General features: G+C 41.8%; 1 protein-coding gene across 4 annotated transcripts in view; it reads right to left on the bottom strand.

Moving 5' to 3' along the window:
* The window catches only part of TTC28 (tetratricopeptide repeat domain 28), a gene marked incomplete at its 5' end in the record, with an annotated part of 156,886 nt that overhangs the window by 61,829 nt on the left and 69,181 nt on the right, over nt 1-25,876 (bottom strand). For all 4 annotated transcript variants that reach the window (XR_014318671.1, XM_082773929.1, XM_082773930.1 and 1 more), the window contains 3 exons: nt 5,712-5,842; nt 6,651-6,923; nt 9,739-9,886. Coding sequence is in view for 3 of the 4 variants with exons in the window: in XM_082773929.1 (XP_082630055.1) it covers nt 5,712-5,842; nt 6,651-6,923; nt 9,739-9,886 (552 nt within the window). The remainder of the gene's footprint in view (nt 1-5,711; nt 5,843-6,650; nt 6,924-9,738; nt 9,887-25,876) is intronic.

Below are 25,876 nucleotides of genomic sequence, written 5' to 3'. Positions count from 1 at the left end.
GCAGCTGGCTATGCCGTGCTTAATACACCCCAAATGCAGTTTGCCCTCTTAGATGCCAGGGCACACTGTAGCTCATGTTGAGCCTGCTCTTAACCAGCCCCCCCCAGATCCCTCCTTGCAGAGCTGCTCTCCAGCCACTCGTCTCCCAGCCCGTGCCTGTGTCCAGCTGTGTTCCCCCCAGCTGTAGCACCCAGCATTTACCTTTGTTGAATTTCATGCCATTGCTGATTGTCCAATGCTCCAACAGAGCAGAACGCATCTGAATTTCCACAGCAGTTCCCTGGGAAGTCTTCTTAAAAATCTTATATGGATTTTAAGTCAGTGTAACTTGCAAATCAAAGGAGGCAGCTTGGGCTCCTAGCACAGCGCCTCCTTCTCCTCTGCACAGCAATAGTTCAAAAAATATGTCTTGTGACAGTAAAAGCTACTCATTGAGTCTGGTTCTGAGCATACACACCTGCTGCAGATGATTGTCAGAGCCACATGTTAATGAATATAGCAAGTGCAGCAGCCAGCAGCCATAGAAACAAATGGCCTCCAAAAAGGAGGACACTTAACCCCAGCCAGTTCCACACCTACTCCTTCTAGAAATAGCCGCTTCTAGAGGGGAAGTGGGGGGAACCCTTCAAAACCTGGCCAAGAATGAGAACTGCACGCTGTTGGGCATCCTGATGCCGTGCAGGGACAAGCTGGCACAGCCAGAGTCCATACATCTGTCCTCTGCTTTCCCTCTGGGCTCCCTGCCCTTCCTGCAGCCGTGCTCACTGAGAAAAGGGGCTTGAGTCATCCAACTTCAGGATCACGAACAGTCCTTTTCCTAACCCAGCTCCTTCCTTCACCCACACCTAGTGAAGAGGGATGTTGTATCTTTAATGAAAGGCCCTGCTCAATGCTGAACACGCCGGCCAGCACACGCACAGAAGCTGCCAGCACCCAGTGGCTTGCTGGCAACATCGTCCTTCCCAAAAGCTCAGCATTGGCAATGCACTTTCACACAGGCACTAATTTTATTATGGTTGCTTTATGATTTTGCCTCACTGCCCTGCTATTTTTAAATGCAGGGCTGTAATAGAAGGCGTCTGACTGCCCGAGAGAGGGGAGCTATTACGCTGTGGATTCTCTGTGGTGTCAGCAGCCTTTGTAAGGCACAACTGGTGAGCCTGAGAAGGGGCTCCACCACTCAGTAACAGGCACCTTGCTCCACAGCTTTCCTTTCCCTTTCAATGTCTGCTTATCAGTCCTCACAGCTTCAAAACACTCCCTCAAGTAGTTGTTTTCCAAATTAAATGATTTTAAATGAACACAGGTGAAAAACAGTTATTAGTAAGAGCCACTCCATCCCATCCTGAGATAGCCCACAGTTAGCTCCAACTCAGCTGCACAGAAGCAAGGAATGGCCTTACTGAATTTTGTAGTGCAAGACAAGCCTGCATACCTGAGAAGTAGCTAGAGATGAATAGAAACAGGGACAAGGAACAGTAGCTGTCACAGGCATCAAAAGCTGTCACATTCACTTTTTCATTCCAATCTTTCCTCTAACCCTGGCATAGCTCATCAGTTGCACTACCATTGTTCAAATCACAGCTCATGGTGTGGCATCAACACAATTATATGGGTTACACAAGATCAGGTTGCCCAGTTTTTAAAACAAAGTATTTACTTCAAAAATATAGTACAGGCATAACAATCTATACCTCTGTTATTAAAAATGACTAGATTAGTACCACAAGATAACTTACATGTATTGACTACCTTATAAACCTCAACAGAGGTAAGATACCACAAACTGCTTTTACTGTGATGTAGCAAAGTCAACTCCTGCCTTCTTATTGCTACTGCAGTGAAGCAAACATACCCGCACAAGCCTAAATATTGCATAAAAGCCAACAGCTGCATGGTCAGACCAAGTATTTAGTCATCATACCTCGAAGCCTACCATTAAGGAAACAGGCCACTGAATCTGAAAGAGGATGTTGTATTCTGCTATTTATGATCTGAAGGGCATCACTTCTCTCGCATCTTTAGGTTCTTAAAGTAAGAAGAACTTGTAGCATTACTGCTGATATGTAATAATGTTTTGCATTGATCAGGTAGCAGGCAGTCTAAGAGATTAAATTCACCACCTATTTTTCCTGGGAGGCGATCATAGGAAATGCATTTTAAGTTCAGTGTCAAGTTGAACTCTGACTAAATACTAATTTATTTCTTTTAGTGAAACCTTGCTTTGTAACCATTCTCCATCCTACCTGTACATAAAAAACATTTTATATGAAGACACAGGAATTTATTACCATTTATCTACTGTTTTTTAAATAATTACTGCATCTGATCTTCTCTCCCACAAAGCATCAGTTTGAAATACTGGTCGCTTTGGGTGGAGATACCTTCACTTATTAGTACTTAGCCATGTTGTCACAGGTGAACCCTGTCCTGTATATTTAACCTCGAATGATTTTTGTCTTGGTATCTACCAGGCAGAGGTGACCTCCCTGCAACTTCCAGGTTGCTCAGACTACAACATTTTATGGTGATGCTCTATCAAGTCGACAGCTTTGTTTTGTGCAAGTATACCCTAACAGAAACTAGTTCTAACATCTTCAAGTAGTAGTATGGTCAAACTTCATGCCTTTTACCTAGGGACTGTAAAGGAACAGTCTGGCGATACCCATGCTGCTAAGTGGCAAGGCTGAAGCATGGATAGATCCATGCACAGCAGCTTTACTTCAGCTGCTACAGGAGACACCACGGTAAGAGCAGCAGCACAGACCTCATTGGGATTCTCAACTTGAGTACAATCCCAGAGACTGTAGCAGGCCAAGACAGCCCACGCTGAAATCTGTTCTGCTTCATCTTCACAGACAAATGTCAGACTACCAAGCTGTGCTACAATTTCCTCTTTAACTGCACTTAAATAATTTCAGGAGTTCAACTCCTGCACTCAACTCCATTAGAGAGATGTCCTTCTACGTGGTGCTGCTTACCTTTCTTTCCTTTTCTTGCACCTCCTGCTGTCATCCCTTTTAGAATGGTATCCCACTTACTACAATGATCATCTGCAAAGCTCCACAGTAACCCAAAGAACATATGGAAAGGTCCCTTACGAGTTCTAGCTTCCTGAATCAACGAATCAACTACACTCTTATGTCTGCTATTCTCTCTCTCTCAAAAAAATAATTAAAAAAAAAAAGAATCTTGCAGAATTGGCTTATCTGAGTTTCTTGACCTGCCACTGCAGCTGGTCAAAAATCCATGACTTAATTGCAATGGAAAGCACTGAAATGACACTCTGAAGATGATTACTTCACAATGCCCATTACAGTATCTTATTAAGAACTAGTCTTGCCCATCTGCATAGAAGAAAAACTCATGTATGTTCAATACCTCAAGGTCTCTCAAAGATTCTAGAGGTATGCCAAGTCCCCGCTATTTTTGCTCCGTTCTTTCTATGTGCATAAGTATCAGAAACCAGACTGAACTTCTCCTCCACACAGTGACTCAAGAGAGGACGACCTATCTGCACATATGGATTTTGAATGATATGAAATGGTGCTTGTTAAAGGAGCTGCACATACTCCCTGTGCCAGGTAGAAAAAAAATAAAATTCTGGAGCACCTGAACAGCTTGGATGATTTCCCACCCAGCTGACAAAGTTGCTCTTCTAAAGGTTTGTGTGGAGGAGGAGACACCTGAATATTACAGCCAGACCCTCTGCAAATTATTCCTGAGTTCATGGGCTACTCGATCCAGAAAAAGTCCTGGGTATGAGTATTTGCTTTGGCAGGCTCAGAACACAATGCTCCCTCTGAGGACTGCAGCCTCACATACAAAGGAGCACTTATTTATTATTATTATTTATTTATTTATTTATTAACCTTTTAAGCCAATCCTCTGGATAGTTGGAGGTAAAACAATTACCTCATTACAGTCGCACACCAAATTCCCTTCTGGTGGGATTCACATCAGCACTACTGCAACTTTATAATATTTGCATTATAAAAATGCCTGCAAAGGAGGCCAAGAAAAACAGCTTTTTGTTCAGAGGAAGCTCTGTGGTCAAGATGATGTCATAAGAAAGCGCCAAATTAATTTCCTGTGGTTACATCCTACAGGAAATCCAAGAAGCTCAGCTTTCTTTCTAAACTAAGCAGTCATTTGTTGTCAATAACTGTTAATTATGTGCCCAGATGTGTCATAAACTAAGAACTATCACTATTAGACTTCATTCTCTGGGTTCTTTCCAGATCGACCATTGGGATCTGTTTAGATCAGCAGCCTGAAGTCAGTGGAATAGATCAGCACTTGCTTCCTTGGGCCAGTTCAGGGGCTCTGGTAAACGCAGACTGCTGTGTTCTTGCCAAGAGCCGGCACAGCGAGCTTCCTGTTATTTCCTTCTGCAGCGCCTTCCACACAACTGGGAGAGGGCATTTGCTGCTTAGAGAAACACCACAGAGTAGGAACAGCTATGCAGATTAGACTCTTAGCAAGAACAGTTAGACTCTTAGCAAGAACAGGGACTCCCAATCAAGAAAACTATAAAAAACAATGGTAACAGCTTCTCTGCTTTGCATGAACAGAAACAGGGACATCAGGAGTAATTCATAAGGTTTTCCAGCTGGTAAAATAATCAAGAAAATGTTGAGCAGATTCCTCCTATCGCAGTCCTTCCACAACCTACCAAAGGATGCATCACATCAAGGCTTACTTGGTATTTAAATCATAAAAAAACACTTCAGCAAAGCACTTAAATATTTTAAGTTGCTCTTTTCAACAGTCACCAGTGGGAAAACGGTTCCCCCAGTTTTTGTATCTCCCCCAAACTGCTCACATTTACATTCACACCTGCCCTGCTGCCCCTAGCCAACACCTTCATCTGCCCTACAGTTCACTAGTCCTCTACTTTCCTATTCACAGTACAGAAGAATAGACTGGAGGAGGAAAATAATCCTTTTGTTTCTGTAATCTGCACTGAAGTTATGACTCTGTCCTCACAGTGAACTTTCAGTGAAAATCTCTTGAGACAAACTCTTCAGCCCACGAATCATGCTTCCCTGGACTGGCAGGGCGCCCGGCACAACACTTGGAGAACTGAAGGGTATATAGTTAAGACAAATCAGATCCAGTCCAAACAACCCCTACCTTTTACACAACACTGTGTTTTAAGGCTTGCATGGATTATTTTTTTAGTACTTTTTAAACAAAGTATATTTCACGGAGACTGTGAGTGTTTGGGGCAGAGACCTAGCTCATTATTTGTCTGGAAAACGCACAACACGGGATGCACCCTTGTGGAGTTCAGAATGATAGCACACATACCAGGGAAAACGAGAGCTGGTGATAGCCAGGACTCAACTGCAGCAATGTTGTATCAATGCCTAACTCTGCAACAGCCTCTACCTGGAGCTTACGCACAGAGAACAAAAGAGAAAGGCAGCTAGACAGAGGCAGAATGACTTGCTCAAAGTCATGTGGAGAATAGAGACAGAGGCATTCAAAAGTACAAAACAAGCATCCTGTCACCCGTGCGTACATACTGTATCTACTGGAACATAAAATTTCCATTAAAAATGCAAATGTAAGGCTGGAAAGACAAATTACAGAGCTTCCGAGTTCTCAGAATAACACATCAGACAAATAAGGCTTCTTGACGTGATTGTGTCCTTTTAGAAAACCATGCATGATTCCTAGTTCAGTCTATTTAATAAGCTTCCTACCTCTCTGTCCTTGAGTTTCATGGCAAGCACCAGCTGATGTCTGTGGTTAGTAAGGGCCTCCCGGTAATTTCCTTTGGAGAAGAATGCAGAGCCCAGATTTCCATGAGCTCGGCATTCTCCCGTCTGGTCACCTGAGACACATGCAAACAAAAAAAAAGATTAGATAACAAAAGGGTGGCTGGAAACATCCAGCAGAAAGACTAAAACACTGTACAAGTGATGTTCCAGTGTAAGAACCAAGATCAGAACAAACTCATCCTCATATTTAATACACAGCCTAATCTCCCTGGCTTTCAGAAACTTATAGAATATTCCTCAACCTATTTTTAGAATTGTGTTAGTTTCTTCTTTGGCCTGACACCTGCCAACCTCCCATTCTTCCATGTTTATTCTTTGTTTGACATTAGCAATTTCTTTGTGAAAACAACTAAATGGTCCAGGGCTTAACACAAGAGCATGACAGCTTTCACCAGAAAGCAATTCTGCAGCCCAGGTCAGACATGAAGTACATCTACTACCGTCTTCTTTTCTTGTTCCCTAGCAACTGTCTCAAAAGCTCAGACTGACTACCTTTTTCTAAGCAATTATTGAAAAAAAAAAAAAAAATCCCACATACAAACATACTGCTTCATTTAACACACATTTAACATTTTGAGCACAGCAAGTAAGACTAGTCCCCAAATACAAGACACCTGAGAACTAGAGGACCCTGTAAAACCTTAGCATACTTATTGATTGCTTGTCCCTTCACACATATAGGTAAACAGGGCTGCACAAGCCCATAGTTCACACATTCAAGGAAGTTTACGTTTGATTTGGTAGCTTGTAAAATACCACACGAATCTGAGCATCATAGAGAGATGCTGACCATTAGCACAACTATTAATTTGTTCCATTTACACCAAACTAGCACTCAAACGAGTGAAATGAGAACTCTACCTAAAGTCTTGGCTACATCCAAGTCCTGCTGCATGTATCCGGTGCTTTTCTCTGTATTCCCTAGGGACCAGTAAGCACTGCTCAGTGCAGAGAACACTGATCCCCGCAGCTTTAGGCTGCAAGTGCCAATCTTCAGGGCAGCTTCTAGGACAACCACAGAGGCCCCGTGATGGCCTGCTGTAAGAAGTTCCTGGCCAATCACAGACACCACAACAAAGGGGCTCTTGTCCAGCTTCATCTTCTGCAACTGTTGATAGGTTGGCTCCAGAGACTCTAAAATACATAAAGGAAAGCAGTTACTCAACAAATGAAGTTATTTTCATCTATAAACCAACCTAACACCTCATCTCCATTTTTGGTAACCAAACGACACATGAGTTAAGGGCCAGTCTACCCAAATCAAACCAAGATTTATTACAGGAATTCAGGGCTCAAACACATAGTTTAATGTTTAGTACAAGCATATTGAGACAAGTCAGGTCAACAAGCAAGTTGGTGCTTCCATTGCAGAAAGCACTTCTGGAAGACAGTACAAGAATGCAGAGCAGTCTTATACTGAGATCTTAAGACTGGTTTAATGGCAGGCAAAATACAGAAAACACCTGTAGAGTTTCATAGGAGATTGGAAACGGGCCACCAGCAATGTATTTGAGCACTGTAGGTTTTGCTCTTTTAGCACAAACTTCAGCTGAATGTTTGAAAAATCTGTGCCTGTCCACATACTGTGCACATGACGTGTGCCAAGAGAAGTGACAAAAACATCAGAAAGAAGCTGCTCGACCTACGCAGCCTTACCTGCTCTCATAAGCAGCCAGGATCTGAAGGTACACCTGCAGAAAAACAGCACTGGACTTGACAGACTAGTGATAATGTGTCTAATTGCTTTTATCATGCTGTTGATAAAACATCTTGGCTGCATGTCTCAGTAAAGACATCAGTATAACAGGACTCCAGAGTTTGCTGCGCTCCACCTGACCACGCTGAGTTCATTTTCCATATTTATGACCAAGCAGGATTTCTGTATTAGATGCTGTCACCTGAATCAACATTATCACAGCAACCTCAGAATGCCATGTGCTCCTAGTTTTCATCATCTCTGCCCCTCTACAATCAGAATGTATATGAATAACTACAAAAGAGGATTTCCTACCCTTCCCTGTGTGAGTGTGATGCCGTTTACCAACAAACAGTTAGATCCTGGGATTAAATGCAGATGTAAGAGAATAGAAATAATTGCTGTAACATGCCATCAGGAAACAAAACTGATTAACAGTTTTTACAATCCTAGGCAGGTAATGCATACAAGCATAGGGAGAGAGAGGAAAGCACAAGGCAAGGAAGGGTTCCTGGTAATCCTAAAGTCAAATAGAAAAGGTGAACTAGCGTGGTAATGGAAGGGCCAATGCAGAGGTCATTGCTCCTCTCACACAACAGCAAACAGGGAGGGAAGAAACGTCACCACAGCCAGGTGAAAGATGCAGCATCAGGGGTTCATTTGCTATAGAAGCAAGTTTCAGCTTCTCTACATTTTGCAGACCCTCCCTGAATCCTTCAGTGTCTGCTTTTAATAATTTTTTGCACAACACTAACACTTACAGACCCTTTTGCCTTTTCAGTTGCTCATATTCTTTCTCTGAATGCAAGTATTCGGGAAGCAACCACTCAAACCAGTCTACCCATAGCTTGAAATTATCAATTATCCTGATGGAATCAAATTACACAGGACTGGTTTTACACCATGATACCCAAACAGATCTTCTACGTCTCTCATAGGCAGCAAACTCTTGTAAAGGGGGGCAGAATGATAACTAACAACTACTGAAGTGTTCACAGAGTGCCTAGCTCAGTGGGACCAAGCTCCTGAATATTCATTGCAGTACTACAGCATAGACACACACTCAAAACCAGTACTTTATAAGCAAAGCTAATCTAAAATTTGCCAACCACTCAGTGAGAGGATAACAACTGGAAAGCAGCAACACTGAGAAGCACAGTAGGGAGCAGCAATATAAATACAAAGCTGCAGTATGTCAGGACAGCGAGATCATCCAGCTAGACTGGGGGCTGCTTACAGAGTAATACCACAACACCTGCATGCTAAGCAGCAGCCACAGTACATTTGGGTACCGAATGAAATTAGCTTCACACATTAACTGCTATATAGGATAGAAACTTCTAGATGAATCCATATTAAAGGATAGAGAAAAACACCACAGGGAAAAAGAAAAAAAATAAAAAAACACTAACGGAAATATTTTTTTCATTTCAGTGCTTCTTGACCCCTAAGCCCTGGGGCCTCCAGCAGCATCTGCTAATTATGAGAATTATCATGTGTCGTTGCCATCCATCCCCCTTCCCCCCCCTCCCCGAAATACCATTGGGACACAACAACAAAGAGCTTGCAAGAGAAACAGAGCAACAGAGCAAAGAGGATACTGCTACTTTCCTCTAGACAGGAAAATCTTTGTCCCTGGAAATGGGGACCATTATGAAAGAGGCAAAACAGGTACAGCTAATACTACCTCAATGTCCACGTTATGTCAACATTCTTCCCAAATATAAATGAAATAGCAGAGCAGACTTTTGCCTTCCGGACCATTGTTTTGAGATACAATAATACAGTGGAAAATCTGCCAGAGTACTCTTCTGGACAAACTCTGGCCCTGACCATTTAGGACTCCCTGTGCCCAGTGGCCAAGCACTAGAGCACTGTGGAAAATTGTTCCTTGTAACAATAAAGCCAGGGCCACAGTAGTGCACATCTCCATCTGCACCACTACTGCATGAAAGACAAAGCAGCAAGGATTTCACTGGAACTCTTACACAATGCCAGTTTGATTCATCTCTCCAGTGCTTCTTGAGTGGGGTGTCACCATCTTGCCATCCCACTGAATCACAATATTATTTTTTTTATTTCCTCCTCCTACTTTGAGCTCTATTTCTCAGCAGAAAAGTCAAATCCTGAAACCATTCCCTTTAGGCCTCCAGATTTCTCCCCCTAAGATGCTGGCAGAGTTACCATAGACTGAAACTACTGCCTTTAAGTACCACAGCAGCAGATCACCTGAGAAAATTTCCTGGCGCTTACCTCGCATGGGAGATTTCATGGCAGCCTCGACCATGCCAACCAGAAGCTGAAGACTCTTGGGATCCTGAGCCAGACCCGATGCAAATGCTGCCAGTGCATCTGCATGACGTCCGAGATACTGAAGGGCTACGCCCTGTCGGAAGTATGCCTGAAAAAACAAAAGGAAGAAATGTCAGTTACTAAATTGGTAGAAGTCACAAATACTGAGTCTGCCAGTCACCTCACACTGGTGGACACTACATGATCACATTCAGGATTCTTTGGTCATGCTACATATAATTGGAAAAATCCAGCATTACAGCTTGGTTTGTGACTGTCCAGCCAGTCACTTATCCCCACTGTGTGATGACTTCCTTGACCTTTGCAAGGCCTCTGAAGTGCTCTGGAGACCAGGGATGGTAATTACTATTCAGACACACAGCTTTCCCCTTGGATTCAGCAAATTACTTATTCTGACCTTCTTATAACCAAATGCTCATTCTCTTGAGACCTCCATTTCTACTCTCTTAGCTCACAGAACATAGAAAGAACACACTTCCTTTCTCAAAATTTCTCACCAATGAGTCCAATATAAACACTGTATTAGCAGAGAACAAAATGTATTGAAAGCTCAAGTTGCAATGAAATACTGTACAAAACTCCAAATAGGATCAGAATCTCCCTTATCCACATGCATCTCTCAATGCAGATAGGGCCCAGCATTGTCCCACTTGCTGGGTGCAGCAAATGTCATCTATTGACTCATCAACCCATCTCACGCCTGTATCACCCCTGGAAAGTCAGGTCTCCAATTTACAGTACATGTGAACACCATTCTGTTCCAATTACAGAATCACTTTTGAACCAGGACGCCCAATTCAGAATTCTGAAGTTAGCTTTCCTAAGGGAAAGGGAGAATGTTCTGTGCACACAAAGCAAGTACCACACTTAGGATGGATTTTTTTGTTGGTTTTATCATGAATGAACTGACAGTTAAAGAAACATAGATACTGTATCAGCCAGAGAGCTAAGCAAACAAATACGCCATACTGTTGAATTGCAGTATGCTGCTGCATCAGGTTATTTACAAAGTGACCAGGATATCGTTAAGTGATACCAGAGTAGGCAGTTCAATAATCCCAGACTATGAGTCTTGAAGTGAGGCAGGAAGACCCTCCTCTTGCAAGAATATTTTGATGGAACTGAAGAAAGTGAGGAAGAGCACTGTGTTGAGATAAAGGCTGTGTACCAGGGAGTGAGAGCCAGAAGTGCACCAACAGTGCAGAAAACACAAGTCAGAACCATGAGCAGGGAGAAAATGAGATTGCACACAAAACAACAACAATGAAAAAGAACAAAATTATTTGAAAAAAAAAAAAAGAAGGGCACAGGTGAGACATGCTAAATACAATGAGCTTGAAAGTACAGTGAGCAACTGCTCTTACTGCAACCATGTAAAAGAACTGAAATGCAATCAAAAGTGAGAATCAGACCACAGACTAACAAGTAGTGAAATTTGGAGTACCATGTTATATATGCACTTCTTAGACTGAGCCAAGACACTCATCATTTTGAACACATTTACAAGAACATTTTTCTTTGTTTATTCCTTTCAGTGGAAACCATTCATGGAACCATGCAATACCTTCAAGTTAACTTCAATCTCTTCTCACTACACATTTGCATTCTTATATCAACATCATCACTATGCATCTGAAAAGCATTCCCAAACAGAGCTTTTGCATTCCCCTCAATTGTGATACCAAGAACCCCCACACAAAGCAAGAACTGCAGAAACGTGTCCTACTCACATAAAGCAATGGCAAAGCCTCTGCTCACAGGATATGCAGAGGTACCTTGAGACCTACAGCATCAGAGAGCACAGAAACCACAACCCAATATTTACTCCAAGTGCTGAGACATATTCGTAGCACATACCTCTGAACACTATATTATATATATATTAAAAAAAAAGTGTTAAATCTTTAAAAACATCTTTAATATCCATTATTCAAGTTTTATCTTCATGTCCAACTCATATCTTTATAACCCAAACTTTGCTGTACTCTTGGTTCACTGAAAACTACTTTGATAGCACCAGTAAAGATACACAATAGAAAATAAAAACTTATACTGTATTAAAGAGTGCTTAAAGAACATAATACTGCTCCTTAAGATTGGCTCCCAGTATCGCATTCATGAGTAAGACATAATCACTGTTTGTACCCATCTGCAACAGATACATTGTGCTCAAGATACTTTAAGAGTACATGTGTGAAGGTCTTTTTACTTGCATGGGATAAATCTACAACTGATATCCAAACTGGTATTTCAGCAGATGCTTTCAGAATCCAATCCATGGAGGCAGAGATTAAGGAAAATCAGAAATGACATGAGAAATTTAGAGACATGAATATTTAATTCCTTTTCCATTAGCAATCGTTGACTGTAGAACTAGTTTTAATGAATTTGATGAAAGCAAAATTCTTTTCATTAACCTTTAGTATAAATGTGTTCTTATTGAACCAAACAAGCTACTGTACTGGAAACCCAATTCAATGTTAATTAGATTACTAGCATGATGCTTTAAATCGCTGAAAATATAAAGAACTAAGAGATGTGAAGCAGCCATAAAACATGAGTTCTCCAAGCAGCGAGTGTGCTGTCACCTAAATCATGATGTACACTTTTAAGTCCTTCCCCCCCCCCCGAATTATAATTTAATTACTTTCTTTACTGCTTCATGACAGAGGCAGTTTGATGCAGCATGTCTCTGATAGGGGCCTTTCAGGCCAAGGCTGGTTTCACAGACCCAGGACTAATGTGCCTGCCTAATCCAATTATCAAGGATGAGGGCACAAATACACAGCAGCCAGCAAGGGAACTCCACATTGTGCATATCTAACATCTCATGCTTTACAGAAAGGTAGAAGCCTGTCACCTCTTCTCTCAAAATGCATACTACCTGTATTGAAGGCACATCAGAAGCACACTGCAGAATGTCAATTCAGCCCCCAAACCCAAAAAGCCGTATAAAGAGTTTTAATGAAAAGGCAGAAGGGAAGAGTTTTAATGAAAAGGCAGAAGGGTGATGGATGCTACAGACAATGCAGAGGATACTCTCATGGCCTACAGAAGCGAGGAATTACTATGGTTAGGATTTCCAGGGTTCAAAAGGGACCATGTAGTTAGCGCAATGCTCTCTACATCCCATCCTATACAAAGGCTGTAGCAGAAGAAGTAAGAAACTCAGCTTCAGGAACTCCTCAGCTACAGGTGCAGTAAAAAATAGCTTTCTTGTGTCCCATGAAGAAAAATGACCCCTGTGAGGAAAATGGGGAACAAGCATGCTAAACAAAACACACACGAAGCCTCTGCCCTACACCAGTTCTTGTACAGAAATTCAGACAAACATCTCCTAGCAGGAAAACAAACAAACAAAAAACAAAAACCCACCACACGTGCAACTTGACAACAGAAAAAAAGCCTGGCCACAGGGTGTCAGAGCACTGTGCAGATTAGCAACATGCCTGCTGCACTGACCATTGCCTCCCCAAGAGCTTGCAGTGTGCATCCCACAGCACTGAGGAACAGAGCCCCCAGCCCCGAGTTCTGCTCTCGGGGAGACCACAGGCTCCAGGTGATAGAAAGAAACGAGGCAGGGAAGAGATTGGCAAACAGTATACGGTTCAGCAGCATGCACGCTCCATGTCCTTGCTGCAAAGAGTTCTTATTTCCTCCCCACATCTATTCCTGGAAACCACTTAATTTGAATACAAACGAGCATTCAGAGCCCAATAGAAAAATCAAAACAAAAAAAAAAAAAAAAAAAAAAAGAAAAACACAAACAAACAAACACACAAACAAAACAAAACAAAAACAAAAACAAAAACTATTAATCTTAACTGAAGGAAAATTTTGGTCAATTTCTCTCCCACAAAAATATTTTCTTCCTTTCTCCTCCAGTTTCCAGTTTATACAGAACCCTCTCCACATACTGTGCTCCCCAGAGTCCTTTAACAAAATAAATAAAAAGCATTCACATCATCTATTTCCTCTCCAAAAGAGGCATTCACAAGTTATTTTAGCATTGGAATGAAGACACCATATCGAGGGAAAAATCTGCAAAGAGGAAATGGAGAGAATCACTCCTTGGAAGAGGAAAGGAAAAGGAAAGGCAGGGAGCCAGCAGCTGCAGCTGAAGAAAGGAGACAAAGAGCATCTTTCCAACACTGATGAAGACAGAATCTTCCCACGCTTCAGTAAACTTTACATTTCTGATCTTCACATAGCGCGACTGAAAGAGCGCTCACAGAATCACAGAATGGTTGAAGTTGGAAAGGACCTCTGGAGATCCTCTAGTCCAACCCTCCTGCCAAGCAGGGTCACCTAGAGCACGTTGCTCCTCCTAAAATGAAAAGCATATTTATTTACCAGTGATCCCAGGTAAGAAAAGCCCATTGATTCCTTTAAAGGAGATTAAAGCAGCAAGAAGATGATGCTTTGCTAAAGACAGGACAAAAGAACAGCAGGTGTATTCTGACCAGTGGCTCTTTGCATCCTCAATGTAATATAGAAAGCTGGAATCTCTTGTATTTTTTCAGGCTCTGCATCACATTTTTGAGGAACACCAGAAATGCTGTATTAGATCAAACCTCACAAACCTATACTTTGGTTACTTATCTCGAAGGGAAGGTGGCACCAGAACTCTTCCTTCCCCCCCCAGCTGGAAGAAAACCTTTGGGCAGTCAGATAAGTGGTAACCAATGCAAGAAATATTTTCACCCATATATACGCTGAAATGGAAGGATTTAAATTCCTTCCAAAAAGGTAACTTTGGTATTGAATCCCGGTGCTCAATTGTTTCTTGGATTATGCTCTGCTTCAGCTGCAGGTACAACTGACTAGTTGTACATAGTTTTATTTACTCTCTCTTACATTTCAACTACACTGACTGAGACCTTATTTCCACCTGAAATGTTGGCTTAAGTAAGTAAGAACAGGCCATCTGTTCTTTTTGCATAAATCTACCTTATTTCCTCTTATTTATATCTTCTCAAAGATAACTGCTTTTAAGCTTTTAATTCTTTGAACAGGTTTGGTGTCTTTTTTGCACTGATTAGTTTTACTTCTCATCTCATCAGCCTTACCCTTTTTTGGGCAGATTGTGCCTCACACCTATGCATAGAGCTCCGGAGGCATGGACCTGTGGTAACAGCAAGATATTCTCAGAGCATCACCTTGCAAAGGGCCTTCCCAATCCTTTGTTAACATACTAATGAATCAAGTTCCCCCTCTCTTTAAATCTCCTTGCAATGGTGCACCTGCAGTGTAGCACCAATAGATTAGAAGTCCACAGTATTCATTTGCATCTAGTAACGTATTTCAAGGAGAAAGAGCCAACTCAGGACAGATCACAGGCATACTTCAAGACATGCAGGCCCATACTCCCCCGAGTCCAGACTCCCTTTGGTTTCATCAGACCTCCCAACTGCCAACAAACTGGACCAATTGGGGCAGAAAAATGTTGCTCATTTTCTCTGTGAAAGTTAAAAAACAAACAAAAATAACAACAAGAAAAGCAAAAAACAAGCATACAAAAACCTGCAGATAACGGTGCCCTGGCGAGTGGGACACCAGACAATTCTCCCATCCTCTCTTCATCAGGGAGCCAGCAGATGACTCTAGGAAGAGAGATACCTCCCCCTCCTGACAGCTTACCCCTGTTACTGCCCGTGTACCCCCTTACACTCAGTGATGTGAATGCTGGCTTCAAGCCTCCTGGTCAATCAGTGCCTTCACTGGGGAGAGAGGAGCTTTCACTTGTCAGCATACAGGCACGGTGTCAGCAAATCCCTGTAGTTTCCTGACTGCAGCTCTCACAAAGAAAACGCCATAGCGGATGGTAAACAAACACTGCTTTATGAACAGGTTCATTGAGGTCAGCTGCTGATGCATAGCTGCAGAGCTCAGAAAAAAAATAAAAATAAAAAAAACAAACAGGAAATATACACAGAAGTCCTTTGTCTTTTCTGGCAAAGAACTGATTGCTCAGTACACTCCCCACTTCTAGTATTGTTTCGGGAAGCAGATCCTGATTCTCCTTTTAATATATGCCACATGGGTCCTAGCTTGGACCTGTGTTTTGGAAGGGTCAAGTATTGCAGCGCTGCAGCTGGCAATCAGTATTCTCTAAGTGATAGGTGGAACTCCACTCTCCAACAATTTACAATGCACTTAAATCTGAACAGAAGTTTATTTGCTAAAATGGAGACACTTTTAAGCTCTGACGCTTATACCCTACAAAATAACAAAGCCCTGCTTCAGTCAATAGAGGAGAAACTTTACTACATTAAAAAACAGCCAAACAAAGTTTCTATAAAATTACTTAAGAACAAGAAATAGCCAAATTACAAAACAAAACCTGAATCTGAAACATGCACCTTAGTTTCAAGAGAAGGAGCTGTAAAGCTGTATTTCCTATATCTCCTTATCTTGCTCACCATCGTTTCCTTGATCCCTCCCTACACCCCCCTACTGATTGCTATCTTCATAGCATCTCCTCGATAACATCCCTCATTTTCTGCTGAATTCTCCAGAACACCCTCAGCTGCTTCACCGTGTTTCCATTTCCCTCCCTTCCACCACACCCACGCTCCTATATCTTTTTTGATCTGCTCTCCTGACTTTTCTGGTGAACATGCAAGGATAATCTGAGAACGTCTACAATAATTCAAACACATGCAAAAAGAAAATCTTGCTCTTTGATGAAATTTGGCACTCGATGCATCTCCCTCAATAGAAACTATTTTGTCTTGTCCTTTGTGTGAGCACAACTAAACTCGCTCAGCTGCTCCCACCTCCAGATTCACCAGCACGCCACGGGCTAACAGCATCTACTGCATAACCTCTAGCCAGAGCCAGCTCAAACTGCGTGATCCTTCTGCTGATGTCTTCACTGCCAACCCCTACAGCAAGCGCAGCGAGAGTGATTACACAGGAAAGAGGATTAAAAAGTAAGAGGCAGCTTTAGCAAAGAGCTGATCTGATTGTGTCACTGGTGCTAAGCAAGAGAGACTATTAGCATAAGAGAGAGTAAGTCCACACACCCATGGACCTTCTGTTCTGGGAAATCAGGCCATACTGCAGCCTCACACTTCTCAGTCAGCCAGGTAACTGCCATCACTTCAGACAAGCTACAGATTTCATATAGCCGAGTGGAGATGGTCTGGAAAAGAGGACGGGGATGGAATAATGAGTGCTTTATTGAAAGCACTGCTGATACTCTGGAAACAAAACCAAAAAAATCATTCTAATTAACCTGCAAAATATATTTGGCACTTGTGGTTTGAAGCCATACAAAAAACTGGCCCCATAACAGAGGCGGCTTATTCAGCAAACCCAAGCACGGAATGCCTACGCTCTGAAGCTGCAACACACCCAGCACAGGACCCACCCAAAGCGTAACAGTTCTTCCCTCCTCGTGGAGATTTTGCTCCCCTCACATTTTTTCAGGCTTGCCTTTTTGCCCTGTGCTTTTCAGGACATGTCATTATTTTCATGGCAAAAATATTTTTCAGTGCTTATCTCTACCCTTAGCTTTAGATAAAGTGTATAAACAAGAGGAGAACGTGAAAGAAGATGTTCCTAATCCAACACTTCTGTTTTCTGGAGGAGGCTGACGGCTGAGCCGGAGCAGCATTTAAATGTCTGCCTAACAGGCATTCTCTCTCTCTCTCTCTCCCTCTCCCTCCCTCTCTCTAGAATTCTAAACACAGATCCTATTTGTTCTGCACCATTTATTGACCAGTGTAGTTTCTATTCAGGCTAGTCTTTTTTTTCATCTGTGTTTATCAAAGCCTATTTAATGCACAAGGAGAATTTCTGTCCTGTCCTTTGAGGAGCTGCCACTGAACTGGCTGCTGCAGCAGCACACAGATAATGCAAACGTAAAAACTCTTGCTAGAGTTCTGATCCTTGTCACCTGAGATCCCATCTACACAACCATCTAGAACCTGAATATTAGATCTTCAGGTGCAACACGAAACGGGATTAGAATGCAAATGAAATCACTGAAATGACTGATATTAACACTGGTTCTGATATTGTTATGAATTCTTCTAATATCAACATACACAAACTGTTTTAGGAAGAGCAATATTAACTGGCTTACAATTAATACAAAACAAGCAATAAAGATAAAAATACAGGACAAAGAAATTACATTTATGAATATGAATGGGACTTCTTGTCTTTCCTTTATATTTCCCAAGACCCTGCTAAATAAAAACAAGTCTGGTAAAGGAAGTCCTAGATAATTCAATGCTTTTCTTACCGGATAAGGATCAAAATGTACTACAATTTTTTTGGACCAGTGGTCTAGGCTTTCACAGCAAATATTCATACTGTACTGGCATCTGAAGCAGGGTCTGGTACAACTCTTCAGGCTCATACCACTTTTCCCTGCAGAATCCATGGCAATAAATCACTCGGATCCTCAGCGCATCTTGTACACAATGCTTGCAAGAGTTAGAGATAGGAAACAGCTGCAGGAGTTCAATCCTGTCTTACCATTGCCTCTTCTAAGAAAGTCTGATGCATGACCTCACATTTCTAGAATATGATTTAGTATCAGGGTACAAGCGTTTTCACACAGGTCCGTATTACATTCTTTACTTGGCAGGATGGTGTATTGTTTATAAATATTCTTAAATAGGTAGAACCAGGGCATCAATTAGCGCATAGGAGCCCAGTGAGAGCATATTGTCACATGGCTTCCTTAAGTCACACTGAACTAAACAGGTAGAAAACCAGAAAATGTAACTTTCTCTCTAAAGTAGGGCAATCCCTTCAAGAACGCGATGAGCGAAGGTCAACACATACAACAGATGATCCTCTCAGATCACGCCAGCAAGAAATCCTACTGAGAGCAAGCTGCCCACAAGGAGTGCAATGACAAAGACATTGTGGCCTTCTACCCGCCAAGGGTCAGGCATCCCTCCTTCCTGCCCGCAGCCAGCTCACGTTGCTCATGGCAAATCCAGGTTCAGCTGCTGCAGATCCACACAGGCTTTGAGCAGGAGACACGACACTCCTTTGGGGGGGCTGAGGGCTCCTGCACCTCTATCTGTTCATTCTCCCTTCTCTGCCCAACCCCTCGCCTTCTGTAGGTGATCCCTTTGCAAATCCTGTGGGTGGTAACGCTGCACTGCATATTCTTTGCCCAAGCTGCATTACTAGAATTCATCCAGTAATTTTGTCATCAAACTTCAGAGTCCCACTCACATCATGAACTGCCAGCCAACTTTTAACTTGATAATAGAGACAGAAAGATGAAACTGGAATGACACAGATGAACCTGGACCAGAAAATAACTGTCAAACAAATATGGAAGACTTGGAAAAAAAATCTGTCTTAAGACAAAAACGTTCATTGTACACAAGGGAGGAAATTCAAAACACCTTTATAGTCATGTCAGCTTCAGACTCTGGACAACCAATTATCCAGACAGAAAAGGCAAATGTATAGAAATACTTTTTCTACAATACTCCCTTAGTTTGCAAGATCAGCAGATGATGCCAAAAATAGCATGAATAATCTATGAAGCATTTAATCAGCCTGTCCTGAGTCTGCAGGACACTTCTATGTTGGACACACCCATCGTCCTGCGTGGGGCTGTGCCGTACTTATTACCCAGCTCCCTCACGGCCTCGCACGCAAGCAAAGCCAACATCTGACGAATACAACACACATGAATACAGAATAGGAGGAAAATACGGGAACAGCCACTATGGCTTCTTGGGGCCAGGCACCAGGTTGAATCTTTCTTCTCTAATTGTAACTGCTTTACAGCCAAATTTTTGAGAGAAATACAGGACAAATCTCTGCTGTGGGATTTCAGGAATGTGGGGAGAGGGAAGAATGTGCTTTAATTCAGAACACATGCAAGCACATGCATAAATACTGCCTGCAGACCATATGCATTGAAATGCTGCTTTCACAGTTAAAACTGCACCCCAGATAACAATTTTCGTCCTGAATCCATATACTCAGCTGGCACCTGAAGCAGTACTATTAGCCTACCCTAAAGAACAAGCAGACATCTGACAGATGTACCATCTCTGCAGCATAGCTTCTTTGTATTTCACCCCTGTTTCCAAGATGTCTCAACAAAAACTATGTCACCTGAAAGTTGAAATTTCCTCTAGGTCCCACTGACTCTCCATAGAAAAGCAGGAAGGGGTGTGTGTGTTTGTAAAATACTATGCCTTGTTTTATCCAAAGGGCCTCATTTTTCTTATGAATTGTGCTTCCACTATCACCAGTGGGAGACTGCACAAGTCATTTTCCCACTGGTATTAAATGTAATCATTAGTAACGGAGTCAAGTCTTTGCTTACTTAATTTAGCACAAAAATTAACTGCACAGCTTTTTATATAGCTTAATGTTGTTGCTCCATTCCTGCCTGCTCCAGGCTTGCTCTAGAAATACAAGCTACAATTTAGACTCTCCTCTTCAGGGAGCATCTCTTACCTCTCACAGCAGTGCGTGGAAACAGAATCTTCCCACTTTTATCAGTGACAACTATTAAGCCTTATCTAATAGTAAGAACTAGCCTTGAGTGCAGTAAAGCACTCTAGACAAGCAGCAACCAGTCTGCTGGCGCCCAAATACAGCACAGGGAAAGAACAACCAAGTTGTCATTTAGGTTGACAGGCACAGAAGCAAGTATAGCGTCATCTAGAATTCCTCTGCAAGTTAGCAGAAATAAAGTTTTACTCAATTTCTGGCTAAACAAATTGCAGAAGAGTTGCAGAAGAAAGGGTAAGCCACCTTCCAGCAGTAACACCAATCCTAGTAAGATATTATTGAAGATTTAATAGACACAGAATTAACACAGAACTAAAAATAAATGGGTGACACCTGTAGGGTGTTTCTCAATAAAGTTTGGGACAGTGAAAGGACTGTTTCTAACATATAATTTGTCTAGTTTCAGGTCTGTACCATGATTTATGTTGTGTTAACATTTAATATTTATCTGCAAATGTACATCTGCACACAGTTCTTCCAGTTCTAGCAATATTTAACGTGTTGAGAATCTTTGCAGAATTCAAATATATACAAACATACACTACTATTTGTAATTGTACCCTTGAAAGAAAAATAAATGAAAAAAGCAGTACAAAGGGGAAATAGGGAATAATAAAAATCACGTCCTAAACTGGAAAACACCCATCACAATTACTCTTTTTGCTGCTCAGCCTTAATGTTCCACCTCAAACTTTTGTTGCCTCACTTCGAATTAGTCATCCGAGTAGCAGCTTAAATGACTGCCCCTCCTCTTCAGCATTTCTCCATGTTGCAGGCTGGCCATCTGTGCAAGTTTAGGTGGATCACAATGAAAACACACAATAAAATCTAGAAGTGAGACATTAAAGCATCTGGTCATCCCACAGTCACGAGGCTTGGCATTCACAGAAAATCCAGCAAGAGATATTTCAAAGATCTGTGTTAGATAATACAGCACTAATGGACTGGACAAAGTCCTGGTGATCTGGATTCACAGTTAAGACAATAAGTCTTTTCCTAGCTGCACAACTGCTGATTAAACTAATACTGTGCAATGATTTGTAAATAGTGTCTTACAGTAAAACTACAGAGGTTGACTAAAATCTTGAAACCTGGACTTAAGAATAAATAATGCTATTATTACTGTTGTCAGCATTCGTCTGTGTTTTCTAGGCCAGCAGCTCCAACAGATAGCATTAATGGCCCACCTTCATCCTCCAGCATCAGCACAGCACGCAGCTACCAGCTGGCTCTACAGCCAAAGGGACATTTAGCTCCAGCAGCATGCAAACCATGGGACAACACTCTCAAGCAGCTCCCCTGTAGGAAAATACTGGCAAAGCCTCCCTTCAGTCCCACAGTACACAGAGGCCGGACATCCTGCAGATGAGTATGTTTCCTATGCGATAGGACCTAAATTACCAGAAGAAAGCTATTACCATCCCTGTCACCCCTGTGGCAGTGCTTAGGCTGCCAAAAAGGAAGCTGCTAACTGCCCAACAAGACAGCCAACCACTGTGCCATCGCCTTCCTTCTACATCCCCGCTCCCCAGCAGGATGCATCCTAGTAACCCTGCTCCAATTCTGCAGGGCAGGCGGGTCCTGGCAGTTTGGTCTCAGACCTCCCTCCACACTTTCAGTTTTCTCCTAATAAAGGCATTCACTCTCTGCCTGAAGGACTGGACCTTCACAGCTTCACTGTCCCTGCCCACAGCAGCAGGGTTGGAACCAGATGATGTTTAAGGTCCTTTCCAACCCAAGCCGTTCTATGATTCAGTAAACTGAGATGAAAAGGAATCAGCCAAAATCAAGACAGCTGGAAGACAGAGACAATAACTTGCACACTAGCACTTCAGAGCTAAAACGGGACATCTCCAATTTTGAGTCCAATAATCAATAAAACATTTGTTTTCTGTCAGCTTTCTGCTCTGTGATGTCAGCTTTAAACTCTGACACTCTGAATCTGCTCATTTCTTTAATAGCCATATTAGCTTGCTATTCCAAAAAAGGATGGAAAACAGAGGTCTCCTCATGTAGAGATTTTGTCCATTTACAAAGGTACTTAAGCAAGATGAGTACTAAATCTTGCCATTTTTCATATGGCTAAAATATGGTAATTATGAAGGAAAAGTACTGAAGTCATTGAAAAGACTAGCTAGGCTGGCAAGATGCAGCTGTGAGAAAAAGACAAGTGACTTTGTTCTTAGTTATAAAGGACATTTTAGGGAGAAAATTTCCAGTTAATCAGAGAGGAAAGTTACAGTTACAGTACACTTGCTTTCTATTTCATTTTCAGCATTGCAACAAGGGGTAACTAAAGTTCCTTCTAAAACCATAGCTCTATAGCTGCTTACCTGCCCTGGTTTTAGCAACAAATTTTTCTGATACTAAGAAAATGAAACACACATGCTTAATACAATCCCTTTGTAGAACTCTCACACTGGCCATAAGGCTATTGCTATGGAACGTTTCTCACTTCACATAATGGGTATTTCCAAGGCACGGGTAAGGAAGACAGTTGCCTTTTTTTTTTTTTTTTTTTTTAATGTTTCTTTTAAAGAAACCGCCCCAAGGGGCGGACCCTTGGGTTTTCTTTGAATCTCAAACGTAGTATGAGGATTTTTATTTTTCTTGGTGAGAAAGACATAAGACATTTGAAGTGGGAATGAACAAGCACAACAGTTAATAGTGAATAGTGGTGGCAATTCCAAATGGCTAGCGCTAGCCAAGGCACACAAAGGTTCAGTCTCTCTAGCAGAGAGAGAGCGAGAGATAAAGTTTCTGCAGGAATTGCCCAGGAACTGCCAATTCTCAGTGCAGTGTGTTTTACTTTTATTTCAGTTACCATTAACAACAAGTTTAGGTAGAGGATAAGCACAATCTTAAGACAATGCACACTTGCCTCACCTCAGGAATTCTGATTTTGCTCCTGCTGTTGCAGTCAGATCTGATCATTTTTAGCAAGGAGAAACAAGCACTAGAAACAATCACATGACACAGCACAGACCTGGGAATTCCCTGGGAATGTGCCTTTCAAAGGAAGATCAACCATGTGTCTCTTATCCTCTTCCTCACGTGCTCTACTATCTAGATTTACACCCAACCACAAAGTCATTTCATGCATTTTCATTTCCATTCTAAAACTGGGCAGGTAATTTTTGGCCTAGGCATGCAACACAACAAGACTGCACAAAGTAAACGAGTGGCAGTGCAGAAAGGATCCAGTAATCTACACTCGGCAATAGGCCTCTTAAAAGGCTCTGAAAAAAAAAAAAAAAAAAAAGAAAAAAAAAAAAGAAAAACACACACACACAAAAAAAACTTTGGCTCCAAAAATAGTTTTCATTTTATTGAGTTTAGCATTACAGAAAAAAAAAATAAATGAAACATTACAGAAAAAACTAACAAACAAAAAACTTCTGAATGACAAGACTACTAGTGACTCAACTACCAATACTTGCTCAAGAATGCAACTAGTGCATGTGCATCTATCTGTGAAACAGTAACGATTTGTTTCTTAACTATCAGTGAAATTTACTGCTATCCACTGAACATGCACAAGGCCCGACAAGCCAAGCTGACAAGCACATTAAAATGGTACAGCTGGGTACTTTGGCCCATGCACCGCTGCAGCTCTGCCACTTCCTTCTGAATGCTCAGAAGGACTTTTTCTGACAGGCAATTTCTATACTGAACTTCCATCCCCAGTCACTTCTGGCAACTGTGTTGTTCATTATCACTGTAATTCTATGATACTTCAGTGGTTTTCAAACCATTCTATGACCACATGGTGTTGTGTTCCCCCTCCCACACACACAGGTCATGAAATCAGTATAGCTTTGTGGAAGTACTTTAGACTACAACAACTGACTTCTCACAGTACTAGAGCAAAACATACATGAAAACATTAGGCAGCAGGACAGACAACATGAAATAAATTTAAAATGTTTGTATGAGTTTGGTATGGTTATGCTGAAGTGTTACTAAACGTAAGACTGACTAGATTGCCATGGAAAAGTAGCAGTACAATCTCTACAGATCTTTAGTTCTGTATGTGGTAAAATGACATGCCTCAAAACTCACTCAGAATACAAAACTATCTGGACAAACCAACAAAGCAGGAGCTCAGCCTTCCTTCTGTTTGAAACCTGAGTCTAGCCACATCATCTGACATACAATTAACTGTCAACCACCTTATAAACCTAACTCAAGACGTGTAAAAATTGGTTTCTTTGGAGCTGGCTAATAAGAAAATTAAGTTTACTAATTATACATGCTGCCACCAGCTTATGTTTTCAACTCCACAACTTTGTGCCTCACATGAATGCCGGGAAATCAAATGTCATCTTCCTGAAGCATCCTGTTTGGAAATTTAAATTGGATGTGAAGGAGAGGTGACAGCTTGGCATTTCTAAGATGTCCACATTCACTGACATCCCCAAAGCTTTTTATGCAGTCTCCTTCCCACCTCCTGCTAAGTTACAGCCTTTGAACAATCACTGCAGAAGCACATGGGGATTTTTGGGGTCATTGAGCTTCCTCCTCATTTTCACCTGGATGTATTTGTTTCAGGGTTGTTAAGAGAGAGGTGAATGGATATTAGGTGTAGCAGTCAACAGCAGAGTAAAAAAAATCTGACAGAAATCCTCTGAGATTTCATTAAAGCAGCACAGTTTTAAGTGTACATTTAAAAAAAATGGGGGGAGGGGTATGCAGTGGCTAGAGAATCAGGTCTCTTCTCTTACCAATGTATTTTATTCAAATGGCTCAAAACCCCTGTAACTGCTGACAGATAAACTTTGATCAGCTTCAAATATAAGGAGTGCTTTAAATGTCAAAGAACTGAGGTATTGTAGTATTTTAAACAGACATTTTAGGATTTTAACACAGGCCACCTTCCCAACGTGCGAGACACATCCATCAAAACATCAGCTATGCATATGACAAGATGTTTACAGAGATGCAAGTGTGCTGGAACACACCTTGAGAGCATTCAGAAATACACTGTGCTTTGTAGTAAAGCCATTTTCCTAGCATATATCTCCACAGGTTCATTTTAAAGACCTATGTAATCTTGAGCTAGGCTCCCTATCTCAGGGCAGAAATAAGTACTTTATTAGAAAACAGAGGAAGGGAAGTAAAAATAAAAATCACAATGGTATAGTCTCCAAGAGCGAACAAAATATAACACAAAAGTAAGATGAAATGCATAGTAATAAACGTGCAAGATAATGGAGACATGTTTACACACAGGTGGCTGCCAGGTACGCTGCAGGGTAGAGCAGTTCCAGATGTCCCAGAGCAGCACCTGGTGCTCAGGATGGACCGTGGCAGAGACGCCCAGTATGCCCAGTGTGCGTCTGCTGTGGAACACTGGCTCCTACTCACGGTCCTCTCCGTCTGCGCTCTGTCAGCACTGCCTGCCAAGAAGGACAAAGCTGAGGATGGGGGAGAAGGCGAAAATCAAGTTTGTGGAAGTACTACATATAAAAATCTCTGACTAAGGTGAACATGGAAAAAATTCTTCAGTATGGGCATCACATTTAGCGTGGTCTGCCAGATCATTACTCTTGCAATGCAAAGGGGAGAA

This window comes from Aythya marila, assembly GCF_965140915.1.
Source record: "Aythya marila genome assembly, chromosome: 17".
NCBI classification, from domain to species: Eukaryota; Metazoa; Chordata; class Aves; order Anseriformes; family Anatidae; genus Aythya; species Aythya marila.
Note: the sequence above shows the minus strand (reverse complement) of the source record. Positions and strands in the feature narration are given on the sequence as shown.